We start from the raw sequence: 14,750 nt of genomic DNA on the forward strand, positions 1-14,750 counted from the left end.
TTTGGAAATTCATCCCAAGAGGGTAAGATGCTCTGAAAGAAACAGAAGAGTGTTAGTATACTGTTCGATTTCAGGAATGAATCCAGGGTTTATGTCACTAGCAAATGCCTTGCCAGAGGGAAGAAACAGCCAGCCACCTATGGAAAGAAACAGCATTGTGTCCCAGTGGGCTCTAATTACTGCCACTGACTTTTGTAGGCACTGGTTATACTGACGTTGGGCTGGAAGAGTAGATGGGTGAAACATGACTGATCTCTGGCTTGATGTCATTCTGTAGTTTGCTTCAAAGGCAATTCTAGTTGCAAAACAGTAAAAAAAGACGAGGAATGACAATTTCTACAATTAACTATTGCAAACTCTGTATTTTGATAGGAAATGAATTAAACGAGGATTCTGTTGGAAAACGGTCCTGATATATATATATATTTATTTTTTAACACACCCTTTGGTAAATTGGTACTTAGCAAGTTTCTTAGAATCATGACTAGAGAAACAGATGCCCCTAGTTTTTTATTTGCTTTGATCAAAGGGTTTTATGTTCAGTTAGCTGCATAAAGGGACTTGTTTTCAACAATCCCATTTAATCCGTGCTTCCCAGGCTTCAACTTTTGAATTAATTTGGAGGTCTCATCTTTCTTATTGTACTTGGGAAACTTAGTGGGAATGTAAATATCTAAAAATAAATAAATATTAGGAAAACTGAGACACAAACTTATGGAACTTGACAATTCAGCAATTTTAAAAGGCATTTCTTAACATATAATTTTGTGTTTCCTGTGTCCTAAATATACGATCCCTGAGGGAGGGGTGACATTTTTGTACTAACACCAGTACAGTGATCTTGCATGAAGCCTTTACATGCTAATTAAAAACAACAGTCAATAATAATATTCTTCATGTAACAATGCCTCTGTAATTTAAGCACATATTCTTCAAAGGTACTGCTGAGAGCAAACATGAAGATCGAAGGCGAAAGTGTTGTATAGTCTATCTTTGGCCATATTCAAGTGTCTTTCAGGAAACCTGGTGAGGCAAACCAACCATGGACATACGCTGTAGCAACTAATTTGATCAATTTACTTACATTTGATGAAGTCCTAAATTACAGTTGTGTTGTTTCCTCCCCTAGAAAAATAATGTCAAAACTTCACATTCAGGAACTTATTCTGTGGGGAGTTTCTTATAACAGAGCTGGTGGATGTATGCAGTAAGAGGTAAAGAATTGCATGGATATTTTTATGTAGAGGTTGATAGCTTGGCTGCTGTTCACGTGACCTGATTTTGAAAATCCTTGAGTTGGAAACTGGACTTGTGATGTTTTCTACCAAAATTCTGGCTGCAATATAAGTAACTACTAAGCAAAGCAATAAACTGATTAAAGGAATAACGTGCTTACTGTTGTCATTAACTTTGGCAACTGTCAAACACTGGCCAAATATAAAAATGATTCAGAGTCAAGCCCATTGCTTTTGACCTTGTAAAAAATAAAGCTTTCCAAAAACCAAGCTAGACTAAAATATTAAATGCTGGCTCCAAAAGAGAAAGACAACTCATAACAAAGCAATTCTATAAGCACAAATGTCCCTGAAATCCTTGGCTGAAGATGTACAACATGAACAATACTCTGGCTCATGACTGTGGAAAAAACTGTTCTTCATTTAAAATGTTTGTCATCAATGTAATCCCATCTTTAATTATAATTAATGTAAGGGGCTTTTATGTGCTGGAATAGTATATGTTGCCAAGAGTTCAGCTTGGCACACATTCCTGAATTACAGTGGAGATTGACCTTAAAATGGAGCAAAGATTAATGTATAAAGCTGTCAGAGATACAATGAACTGAAGACAATACAGTAGCTGTAACTTAAAAGTATTGACAGACAGGAAGTATTCTATGAGTGATTTTTAGGAAGACATGTTTTCTTCCCCTCTTTTAGTTCCTGATTTTTTTTCCTAACTTTGGACAAAAGTCTTGTTTAGATTTGTAGTTAGTGCCATTTAATTTGTCAGGAACTGAACCACTAGAAGGTTCACCTCAGCCTTATCTTAGCCAGTTTACAGAAATGTATTTGTACTTGCCAGGCTGCTTGACCAGCTGCTAAAAGATGCTGGCCAGCATTATAGTACATCCTTAGAATTAAAATGCAGCTCACATTGAGGCTCAGGCACCAAAAATTATTTAAGATCCCCACTCCAGCTATTGCCACTGTTTGCTTCTATGTTTTCTTATCCTTAATAACAGCTATGCACCTAGATTATTCCTTGGTTGTGCTCACAGTTGGCGAGGAAGATAAAGAACTATACTGTATAGCAAAGAAAGATTCACTTTGAAGTCCTTTCACCAGCAGTGACCAGTGAGGAACATTTCCTCTAATTTTGCATGCACTGCAATTGTGATTGCTCAGCCATGGAACTCTCCACTTGGTCTGGGGCTGTGTCTGCTCACACTGAGCGCCAGCGTGTATCAGCTGAAGTTGATGCTAAACTTCAGTAACTTTGGCTTCAGCAAGGGTCCCTGTAGTTGGGCTGCAGCCCACTTCATGATACTTGAAAATGTAGCCTTTGCCATATTAGAGTCTCAGATCCTGACAATTGTGCAAGGGAACTGTGTATACTTAGGAAGTGTTGCAATCACACTCTGGTTATCCATGTCAGCTAGCAGAGAAATGTAATCATGTCAGTCTTGATTTTGTGTTTATATATACTTCATGGAGCAGCATAATTTATCTCACCAAACTTTATCTATCTAAAGAGTGAGCATTTGCTTGAAGGCATTCCATAACCTCTTTTATCCATTCCAGTTTTCATGGATTTCCACTGAAGACAGTATGAATGAGCTGCTTGTATTCTCTCTCTGTATGAGGAAGGCACAAATAAACCTCAAACCATTCTGCTTCAAGGAATTATTTAAACAAATCCATCACATAAAGCTAAAATACCTTCGAAAATACAGCATCTCTCTTTATTATCCTTTGGGCATCAGAATATTCAGAAGAAGTATAAATTACCTATAAATTATCTTCTCACTTCTCAATTTGTAGAAACTGAACAAACCAAAGATTCACAGAATATTCACAAAAATGGTCCCCAATATAGACAGACTGATCTGTTTTCTAGTCCAAAACCTGTTCAGCTCCAGCTGAAATGGTAGCTTCCCACCAATTATGAAAAATAAGGGTTGGATCTTAGAAAACACAAAGGTTGCTCTTGAATAAAATGAATTATCCAGGGTCACTTGCAGTCAGTAACTGACTTGAGAACAGAAACTTGACACCATGCTTTTTCACTCAGGCATGTAACACTAAATGAACAAGCCTTTAAAAAACTACAGCAGGAAACATAAATTTCATTGATCATTATCTTGCCAAGTATTTTTCTAAAAACGAATAAATAAAGATGCATGTAACTAAGTACAAATAGACATAAGGTTTATGTGCTCTTCATATAAACTGTAATGTATATTTCCCACAGGATTTGCAGGATCACTTTTAAAACATTACAAAAGGTGTAGCATAAAAGCTACAGTGGAAATCACTTGACTTAAAACTTTACTGTAAATTGATGTGTGCATCTCGAGAGCTTTCACTGGTCCCTAGTATGTGTTCAGTAGCTCACAAGCACGCTCAGACTGGAGCAATGTGAACTCTTTAAGTGTTTGTGTAAGTGCCCATAAATGTGATTTCAAAAAGGATTCTAGCTTTTTTGATGAGCTGACTGCAACAGAAAAAAATCCCCAACACACAAGAACTTACTTGAATGCATAAAGCATTTCTGGAATTTGCATTTTTACCTATAAGAAAAATATACAAGATGAATTGCTGCTGACTAAACCATTTTTTTTTTGCAAAGCGATGTTGTAATATGGAAATTTACTATTAGATGACTATATTTATTAATTCACAATATTGACTCTGCCACTCTTGATGTCCCAAAGTTATAGCTCTTGCCTATTCTATTGACAAAGATTTTGCTTTTTAAAAATGTTCTAAGATGACTTGGAAATTTGTCTCAGTATCAGGGGTATTTCAGCAGGGATGTTATTGAATAATTTTATCAACTCATGACTTTTAAGCATCTAGACATTCTGTAGTTTAAAACCCCAGAATTTCCAAAAATACTATCTGCTGCTGTACCTGCAGTGTTACACAACTCGCAGCTTACTAACAGTGACTGAGATAAACAGGAAAAAAAAAAATCCAAGTTTCCAAGCTAGTCATGTAGAGATTTTACAAATTCAGGTGTCACAGAGAAATGAAACACAATACTATGAGGACTGCTGCAGATACTATTTGATCACCCTAAACTAAAGCTGAGGATAAAGATTCTTCTTCATAGACATCAACAGACAAAGTTGCCATGAGGCTTCTAGACCTTCACAGACCTCTCTACATGGTAACGATCAGGCAATCACAGAATTTCAGAATGCGGTCACAAAGCGCTTTCCAAACATTTCACAATATCATTCCCAAGGAAATTGTGTGGAAAGGCAAAAATAGATCTGTAGAATATGAACACAAATGACAATTATATTTTCAAAAAGAAAAAAAATCATGAATTAATTTTAACCTATGTATGAGAGTATTGCTTTCATGAATACATGTACATATAATTTCACTACAGTATTTTTTGCTGTTACATGTTGATTCTTACAATGACATATACACCAGCCTGGGGATATTTTTTCTTAAAACATTCCACATGCTGAATGGTCTTTACACCACTTGTCTACCCTTTCACAAACTGTTAGGTGATCCTTGAAGACTCTTTAGCCTGCTTATTTTTCTTAATCATCATTGCATCTGTGAGGATGCCATTTACCCAAAACTAATCCAAGATTTCATGGTACTTGAGTGACCATCTTCAAAAGAAAGACAAAAGAGGTCTTCACCTCACTGCCTCTGAGTAGAATTGCAGCAGCCTTTATCAGGCACAGAACGCCAACACCGATAGGAACTAATTTAGCATTATGTCATAAGCCCGAAATTTTCTGTGTTCTCTTTTTTGAGCGGCCTACTGATGAATCAAAGCATATGTTACAGTTTAAACTTTGGGGGTTTCTTTTTCTTTGCAGCAATTATTTCATGAATCATATTATGATCTTTGGAATTACATTTTCATCAATACCTTTCTTACTATTTGTAATCTTGCAGGAACACGTTTAGCTGTGGCAGGTGACTCACTCCAAACAGGCAGTTGTGAAAATAAGAGCTGTACATATAACAAAAGAGACTAAGTGCATAAGCTGCTATGAAGCCAGCCTCATTTTGCCTATTCCATTTGATCTCTCATCAGGCTCTGAGACAAATTTTTTGTGCCAAGGTTGTATAAATATGAAGCAAGCCAGAGCATAATCACATCAGGCTAGGCTGAACCCTAGTAAGAGATCACACTGAACAAAAGTTTATCTACTACAACTACTGACCGGCTACTCCAAGAACTTGTCATGTAAGTGAGCATAAAAACTACAGTCACCCAAGGAGGTTCACTGTTCTCTCTAAGAACTGCTGAACAAGCCTGGTAGTTCTTGAAAATTACTGATGCAGGTGTCTGGCAGAATTAATTCAACATTATTTTGAGGATAAGCACAACCTTCCTGTAGTATCAGACCACTGGCTTTGGTTGAAGTTCCAAGATTATTCTTCTGAATAGAAAAATGCCAACATTTCCTGCTTTTCTTTCCTTCAGAGTTGTCCTTCATAGCAACAACAAACCACAATAAGGGCAGCGGTCATTTTCTCCCCTATTCTGGCCATCCAGTTAGTAGCAAGAGAGAAGTATTACATTAAGGAAGGGAAGCTGCTGACGGGCCTTGGAAAATTATTTTTCATTGGCAAGGAATTTTTTCTCTTAACCTACCTTCTCTTGATTCTGGCAGAGAAGACAATCACATTCAAAGCAATACTGGCGCACCAGTTGCTTTTGGCGTTCCCTGGTAGGCATCAGTGATTCAACGTAGCTGATGGTGAGCTGTATGCAGTACATAAAAAAAAAAAGAGTTGGTACATTCCACAAAAAATCCATATTCAGTGTATATATTAGCAGCAGCAACATTTTTTGGATTCAACATTTTTCCCAGCATAAAATAAAATGTTAACAGATTATTTTCTAGAAGAAATCGACTATTTCTACAGAAGGTGAAAAAAAGGGAAAAATAATTTCCATGGAAGAATACTTTTCCACATTTCAAGATCAATATTGTATGAAATTATTATTGCCCCCCAAAATTATCACTATATCAACTTTTAATCCTTATTTGGAAGAAAAATAAAAAAAAGAAAGGAGAGTAAGAAAAGAGAGCAAAGAAAGTCAGTGTCTGAATTCCTTGTGTATGAAATCTCACATGTAAGCTCTGTGTAGCTCCAGAGTTTAGGTGTGTATTTACCAGTGCTGTTACACAGTATCAACTATCTCCAAAATTTCTTTCTCAGAGAAGCCCTTAGTTTCTTGAAAATATATGTTTGAGCCTGAGGATAATCCCTTTTATGCCATACCCATTTTCAGTATGTCTGTGATGTTTCCCTTGTGACCAAGGAAGCATGAAAACATTGCAGTCTAAGTTGTTGGAACTATTGACAAGAAGATTTATTAAAATGATAAAAGAAAATTTGTGCCTACATTTGTGCCATTTTCAGCTTCTTACACTGCACAGAGTGAATTCCAATGAACTACAGAGAAGTCTGTAGTTTGTTCACTTTGACGTCTGCCAGAAAGAATTTTACAGGACTAACCATTTGTAGAGTTCTTGAAATGTTTAAAGTGCTGCACAGGCACAAGCTAATGATAAAGAAAAGAATATAACAAAAAAGCAGCTCAGCTCAGACCAGCATACAGTCACACATGCTATTGAGTGGTTACACTATACACCCAACACACTTTGAAACACTCCAGAGAGGTCAGAGCTGAAAAAAATCAGGTCACATTATTTCATGCTGAGCCTAGACACTTCAACTAATTGGGAGAATTTTCACATGGTTTTCAGTTAAATCATGAGAGTCCATTCAAAGAAATTACAGGAAAACCTGACCAATTTTACTAATGACCATGAAATCCATTGTCAGAACCTGCATTTTGCAAATTAGTGAGCATTCTAATTGAATGAGCAATTAACAAGCAACTAAAACAATGCCTGCATTATTTTCATTTATTATTACAGTGTAATTTGATTACATATTGAAGGAGGACTGTGTTAAAAGAAGTCTACTGAGATGGCAAAGTCAAGCATTTAAAATAAATATGGCCTCATAATTGAAGATTAATAGTATTATTAATGAAAGAGACAAATTAAAATTCCACAATTAATCAAAAGTTAGTGTGAGAACTTTGTTAGGTTTAGCATTCTATACAATGTTGTTCTGTCCCAGCTTGTGCATGTCTGAGCCAAGAGAGGATTAGTTTCACCACTGCTGGCTTACAGCAGAACAGTCTGTACTAATATTCTACACAGGAGCCATAGGCTTCCCTCTGATCTTTCTGCAGTGAATGGATGGAAATTGTGCTGCTTATTTATTTTCCATCCTTTGCTCCCAAGCTTTGTCTCTTCTGCCCCATTATCTCCAATGTTCCTCTTATTCTTTCTCTACCCCTCAACATGAGTATCATTTTCCTGTCTTATTCTCAACACCTGATTATCTAAACCTGTTCTCCAGCCATCAATTCTAGCTCCTTACATAGCCACTTTTGGTACAATGGGACAATTTCATCTTGTGCCAGTCTCAGGTCTGTCCTTCAGCCTTACACCTTTTCCCTCAGCTGTGTTCTCTTACTTTCCCAAGTAAACAGTCCTTGCAGCCCTACTCTGATATCTCAAACATCTTCAGTGACCTCAACAACTTTGTCCTCACTTCTTTCCACAGCTGGTCCTAATCTGCATCCTCCTTGGTGTGGTAAGAAAGATCTGTCTCCCTTCCCATAAAGCATTTTCTGGCCAAGTTGCAGTTCTAACCTCATCCTTCAGACATTCCAAACCCAATTTCCCTCTCCCATCACAAGCCTCCTGATCTTCATGTCTCCTTGCAACTCACAAGTGTGATCTGTCAAACTCATTCCACACACTGGCTGTTCCTTGTCTCTTGTCCTCTGCATAAACATCTCTGGTTTTGACTCGTGTCCTGCTGGGCTTTAGGTTCAGGTGGCATCCAGCAGTAAAAGGGATTTAATCAACTTCAGGCACAGTGCAAGACAGTAGGAATCTTCTGGGAAAAGTAATTCATATGATATTAGTCTATTCTTTGCCAAAATATTTAAGACAATGGTTTAAACCCTGTCATTGCTGTTGAAACCATCATTAGGCAGGGTTCAGTTATAATACTGTGAAACAAACACAGAGCCAATATCAAATATCCCTTACCTATCCAGCCTATAGGCTTCATCCCTTTCTCTCTTTATATTTTTGGCTTTCTCCCCTCCCCCCCTTTTTTTCATTTATGTTGCAGAAACCTTGGGTGTAGGAAGAAGTTTCAAAAAACACATTTCTTTTTCAGAGGTTACCAAACAGTTGTGGATATGAACAGTCACATAACAACCTGCTCTGGATTAAAGCATATGACTGGACAGAAAGACAAGAGGCTTCATCACAGTGATATCTCCTTTTAGCATTTTAACAACTTAAGAGTTTCTCTTGCTGTCAGAGGCCCAAGTTCAAATTCCCAGCCCTGCCAGCAGAAATCCATAAGTGAAAAAATGTTTGTAGTTGGCAGACTGAGTGGTAAAATATAATTAGAATATTTAGAAACATGACCAATCTAACAGTGACTGAGTCTATACTAATAATTTAATTGTTTAAACAAAAAATTTCTGTATTCAAGTCTCTCTCCTCCACTTGCTTTAATTTTGGATCACTTCATTAGATGCAAGGCTCATTTAACTTGTACATATTTAGGAAATATGCCCATTTATCAAAGGTTGTCTTAAAAGTATTTGCATGTGGGATGTATGCTACTAATTAAAATATTACTTCAACTGACCAAAGCTTGCCTCTTTATTGCATCGTTTGTAAAGAATGCAGTAAATCTTTCCTCCCCTAACTGGAGAATATATATTAAAAACATTTATGAAGGCAAGGAATTATTTAACAGCCTTGAGACTTACTGACTCTTAAGACTTCCTCCTTAGAAATACAGCACTGTCTGAGCCCTGCTTCTTGCTCTGACACAGAAATGCTTTAATCATAGATATGGTAGTTAGTTTCTCATGTTCCTCATCTACCAAATGAGGTGGACACAATTTTTCAGTACTGCCATGATGTAGTGGACTTAATTTATGGGGATTTTTTTGTAACAGAATAGAACTCAAAATTTCGAGACAGAAAATTCAGTAAAAATTTAAAATCAAGTATTTTAATGCAAATGACAGGGAGAAAAAAGGGAATCTTCTTGGTTTTTCAGTCATGGGTCTCAGAGTCTTAGGGAGGATTGTGTACAGAAATCTGTTCCTGAGACAGTGGTTAACAGTCTGTACTCTCTGTTTTGGCATCTAAGATCAAAATGCCTTGTAACTCAAGGAAAAATTTGGTTTTAAAAACTGTAATGGGACAAAATGTAATGTGTCAAGCATACATAGATATAAAACTTCTCACAGAATTACAGTAAAGAAACTTTACATAACTTGGTTGAAATCTATCATGAAAATAGATTTAGTTGCTCATCATCTGAAACTATTTTCCAGTATTAATTTTAAAAAAGTGTTGCTCTGTAAGGTGTGGTAACTGCTTGACTCTGCCTAGCAGGCTGCAGCTTCCCGTGAGCACAGCAGGGGTTTCCTAGGGCCGTGTGACCAGTCACATCCCGGAGTCCATTTTGGACAGCCCCTCGATGTGGCTCTGGCAGCCAGCAGCGTTACAACACAGTGGTGATGAAGGAGGTAGAGAAGGGTCTCCCATGAGGGTTTGAGATGGCTTTATTCACATCTTGTCCCAGCACCCTCGGAGGCAGAGACAGAAAGACCTCGTGGTCTGGGTGCAGGGTGGTTTTGTCAGGGGCCCAGGGGCGGTCCCTGGGCGGGGCTGGGGTACAGGAGCCAATAGGAAGAAACTGAGGGAGTGGCCAAGGCTGGGGCAGGGAGCAGGGGGAACATGGCATCACAGAGTCATGGGGGTGACAGGCTACCACAGTAAGGCAATGGTCAGTTATGCAATATTCTGAAGAAACAACTTTTTCTAACTGAACTCTGAAGCTGGTGAAAAGCAAAGCACCCATTTTGGAGCAGAACTGCACCTCAGATAATCCATTCTGTCTGCCAGCAAGACTAATTGATTTGAAGCCATATGACTTCTGATTGGAGAAGAGGCAAAATCATCTCGTGTCTGCCTGTAAAACACCAGGTAGACCCAGCAACTAACAAAAAGTCAATTGAAATTATAGCACATGTCTTGATGCTGTTTGAAGTGGTTACTTAAGGGCAGGGAAATGATGAAGACCTCTTCAGAGTAGGCTGCTTGTCTTTCTCACAAAACTAGCTGATAGGCTACTTTATCACTAAAGGAGCCCTTGTGATCTCTAGATAAATAATTTTTGCTTTTTTATAATCCTTCCCCACATCCCACCTTTCTTTGCAACACTTAAATTTCATTTTTGCAAAGAACTGCAGGTAAAGGAAATCTTTGTGTGCTGTGAAATTAACATCACCTAAAGTTATAAAAACTGTGATGGTCAGCATTACAGAGAAGTTGTGGAGGCCCCATCCCTAGAAGAGTTCAAGGCTGGGTTGGATAGAGCTCTGAGCAACCTGGTCTAGTGAAAGGTGTCTCTGCCCACAGCAGGGGGGCTGGAATGAGGTGATCTCTGAGGTCCCTTCCGACTCTAAACATTCTGTGATTCTACAATTATCTTGAAGAGCAAAAAAGTTGTTATAATTAGTTCTGAGCTTCTGGAAGCAAGGTTCAGAATGCGGAGATGACCTCAATGGCCAGTCTCAGCTCCCCGTGTCTCTGTTTTCCTCTGCAATTATAGGTGGTCAGCAAGTCCTAGCATGAATAAACTTCTGTAGTGTGCTCTGACAGAAAGCACTACAAATGTGCAAAAATATGTTCCTGAATGGATGGAAAGCCACAGTCCTCTTCTACTAATCTGAGCTTGACTTAGTGTTTATTTCTAATAAATCTTAGTGCTTATTTTCTATTAATTATTTTACAGGGGATCTCATTCTGAAGCTAGTGTAAGTTTGAACAGGATAAGAGAAATTTTCTAGTTATTATAATTTTTTCCTTGTTGCCTCGTGACTTGAAATAATGTTCATCTTACCATCTCAGAGCACCCAATTTATTCAGAAAACCCAATCAGTTTCCTCCCTAACATGTATCTTCTCCCCCATTAGCTCAGATCATGACATAGTAGTATAAGCTAAAGCTCAGCTCACAACAGGTAATGTACTTTCACATATGTAAGTTTGTAAATTCAATACATGGCTATTACTAAAACTGAGCTCACCCTGCTGCAGGCAAGCAGTAAGGCAGCGTGGAAAGTTGCACCAAAGTCATTATGCAGAACACAAAAGTGCTGGAGTTATGAAAATTAAAATTAAATAGGTGTAGAAAATAATATTGAACTGCTGACTTGTAAACACCCTCATAAAAATTTTATTTTCCTTCCTCTTCCCATAACAGATCTAAACTAATACTGACTTTGCAGCTTTATTTTGCCTTTTAAGCCTAAAGCCCATTTTCTTCCTGATAAGACATTAAAATCTACTGTATTTTTAAATAAGCATCCCATCTTAGTGAACTGGGAAGCCAAGAGGAAAGTTATGGTTTATGGATAAAATAGAAGAAAGGTGTCTATAATTACACTTAAACAAGAATGCTGGACTGAAAGATGGCTACAGTTAATAGCTCCACAAATATATATTGTATCCTGAAAGATTTCTCTTGGCAAAAAGGTAAGTATGCAAAAACATTTCTGTTGGTTCTCAACAATGTTTTGCTGAAAAAAATATTCTACCATTTACTTATTTTGATTGTCTTAAAGAATATTCTACCATTTACTTACTTTGATAGCCTACTATCTTTGAGAAAAGATACATGAATAAGAAGAAACTTCATAGGGAGGAAAATAAATACTATGTCTAAATTAAAATATGTATGGTCTTCATACTCACAGTTTTAAGAACAGGCATGAACCACATTACATTAGATCATGATTCTGAAGTGACTAACAGCTAGGACTGTGTAGGTCATTGGTGCATGTAAAGTTACATATATGCACACATCTCTTTTCAGGTCTTATTAGGCATATTCAGTACTGCAGTGCTGCAAAACACATTCACTTTGATTTCTAGCCACAAATGCTTATTTTCAAATTAATACAAGTGCTGTTATAAAGTAGATAATACCTTATATCAAATCAGAAATCTCTTGAAAAGGATATTTTGAAGTCTTTCCTAGTGAAATGGACAAGAAAACAAACCTTGTTTTGTTGCTTTCACTGTCAATGAAAGGTTTACCACAACTGCATAGTTGCTGCCTGACAAATGCTTCTTGTTGCAGTGACTTAGTGAACACTGCATTCCACTCAGAAATATTGTAAGTGTTCCCATCAGGGTAAAGACACTCAAATACAAACAAAATGAAATGCCTAGAGGAGGAAAGGAGGAACAGGAATTTATCAAGACTGCTAGTGATTTATGAGAAGTAATGATTATGGGGCCCAGGCAGTGTGAAGAGATGATTCTATTTATCATTTTCCCCCTGATAGCTATGTGCTAGAAAGTGGCATCAATATATCATCAAAATATTAAGCTGGTGGCCCAGCAGTCTGGAATTTATTTAGGGAGATGTCATTGTTGCAGGTGTCTGTGATGGAAGGGAGGACAAGTTAATTACCTCTTCACCAGTCTGGATCTCTCGGACAGAGTGAAGTAAAAGCTGGTTTCCTTCAAAAACGATCACACAGTTTGGGTCACAGCTGTGGTTCAGTAAAGACATGCTGTGAGGGGTGGTAGAGGAGGAAAGAAAGAAAAAAACTTAACAGAGGAGTCTCTACTGCCATTTCCCTTTAATCATTTGAAAGTAGCTAACATGATTACATCTGAAGTATCAAGCAATTAAGTTAAGAAACAAATAAATTCCCTGTTAAATCAGCTGCTCTGGGTTAGGGGAGGAAAATTAATGCTTAGAAGATTTATATTCATTGGTAATAGGAGCCATGCCAGGATCTCTTCATGTGTTTCTGCCTTTTGTGTATTCAGGGCAGGAGGAAGGCAATGGCCTCCCAGTGACTCTCCAAGAACCCTGATTCAGGGAACAGGGCAAGTGGGGAACAAGGTAACTGTGACAGTTCAGAGCAGGAGGGACTGAGTTATATTTCTATTGCTTCTGCTCAGTTTCAGGGCACTAACCTGATCAATTACCTGACTGTCACTGCAAGCACAGCTCAAAGGGGCCAACAATCAACCCATTATTTCACATCGGGAGAAAATGGAGTATACTATGTCCCAAAGCCAAAGAACTCGGTGTACAGAGTTGAAAGAACAACATGGCCATTGCCTCTGTTTTACACATATTTTGGCCCAGCCTCTGTTCTTGTGGCATGTGACAGCTGGGGCAGCACAGCTCATTAGGGAGCTGCTGGCACTCTCAAGACGCACACACTGCCCAAATACACGCTTCTGTCTCTCTGAAGGAGGCTGTTAACAACATCTGCTATATACTTTTGAGTCATGTGTTTCCTTAGCTGAGAAACAACTGGCTTTACCAGGCAAACATTTCTGCTGTAGCAGAAATGGGGTTGATGGTTCTTTCCTTGTGGGAATGACCCGTTGAAAGAATAATTCTGGCATTATCAGCCTGGAAGAAGAATTTTTGGCTTATTCAGGTCCTGGATGCATTTATAGTCTTGTCTGCCTTATTCAGCAACTAAAAATCCCAAATGTTGTTGGCAAAATAGAGGATGTTGCCAAGGGTCAGAGCCCTGCACCAAACCATGTTTATTTAGTTTTTTGACTCTTAGAGCAGGTATCGACAAGGGCCTGACTCTTTTGATATCCCTTCTGGCCTAATAAAATATCTGTGGCTAATCTCCTCAAGAACCCACTGGGAGAGTATCCATTACGCTTATTGTGAGATCACTGGGCACACTCCCAAAGCTGCTGGCAAGGTGATGCAGAGCAGGACGATAGGATTTTACCTATTTTAAAATATATTGTGATGCTGAAGCTATCAAGCCATACAACAATATACAATCTCTTAATAAGGCTAAATAAAGAACTTTTAATTAAATTTCATCTCATGGAGACACTAGTGGGTTTGATGACAATTCTGTCTGGAAGCATATGAATTCATCTGGAAGGACATTTGCCCAGGACTTGTAAACCACAGATTTAAGTTCACAATTTCCCCAGCTTTTTTGCTATAGCAAAACTCAAACTGCTCTCAAGTGACTTGGGAAAGAGTCTCTTGCATTCCTTGGCAGTGCATTATCATTGAACATAGACAGACACTTTCTTCACAGTTAAGGGCTTTTTTTCAACCAAAAGCAAACATTTCCCTAATAATAATGCTCCAAAATCATATTTCATTTTTCTCAAGTATTGTTTTCATTCCATTATGAAATCAAATTACTGTTTTGCACTTTTTATGACACTAATTCCCACATCCTCCTAACCACCTTTTCCTCATCTTTACTACAAGGCAGGCCTCAAGATATTAAGTGTCCTTAGTCATATCTTACATATGACATTAGTAGGAAAAGAAACAACAGTGACAGGCCCACTGAGGTATTGACAAACATAATTCAACCATGCATTAAAAAAAAAAATTA

At 37.9% G+C, this 14,750-nt stretch overlaps 1 protein-coding gene across 9 annotated transcripts in view; it reads right to left on the reverse strand.

Moving 5' to 3' along the window:
- The window catches only part of SMYD3 (SET and MYND domain containing 3), a 397,286-nt gene that overhangs the window by 64,857 nt on the left and 317,679 nt on the right, over positions 1-14,750 (reverse strand). For all 9 annotated transcript variants that reach the window (XM_039569870.1, XM_039569868.1, XM_039569866.1 and 6 more), the window contains 2 exons: positions 12,815-12,917; positions 5,857-5,967 (listed from right to left, as the gene is read on the reverse strand). In XM_039569870.1, coding sequence (XP_039425804.1) covers positions 5,857-5,967; positions 12,815-12,917 — 214 coding nt within the window. The remainder of the gene's footprint in view (positions 1-5,856; positions 5,968-12,814; positions 12,918-14,750) is intronic.

The sequence above is a fragment of the Corvus cornix genome, chromosome 3 (genome assembly GCF_000738735.6).
Source record: "Corvus cornix cornix isolate S_Up_H32 chromosome 3, ASM73873v5, whole genome shotgun sequence".
NCBI lineage: Eukaryota > Metazoa > Chordata > Aves > Passeriformes > Corvidae > Corvus > Corvus cornix.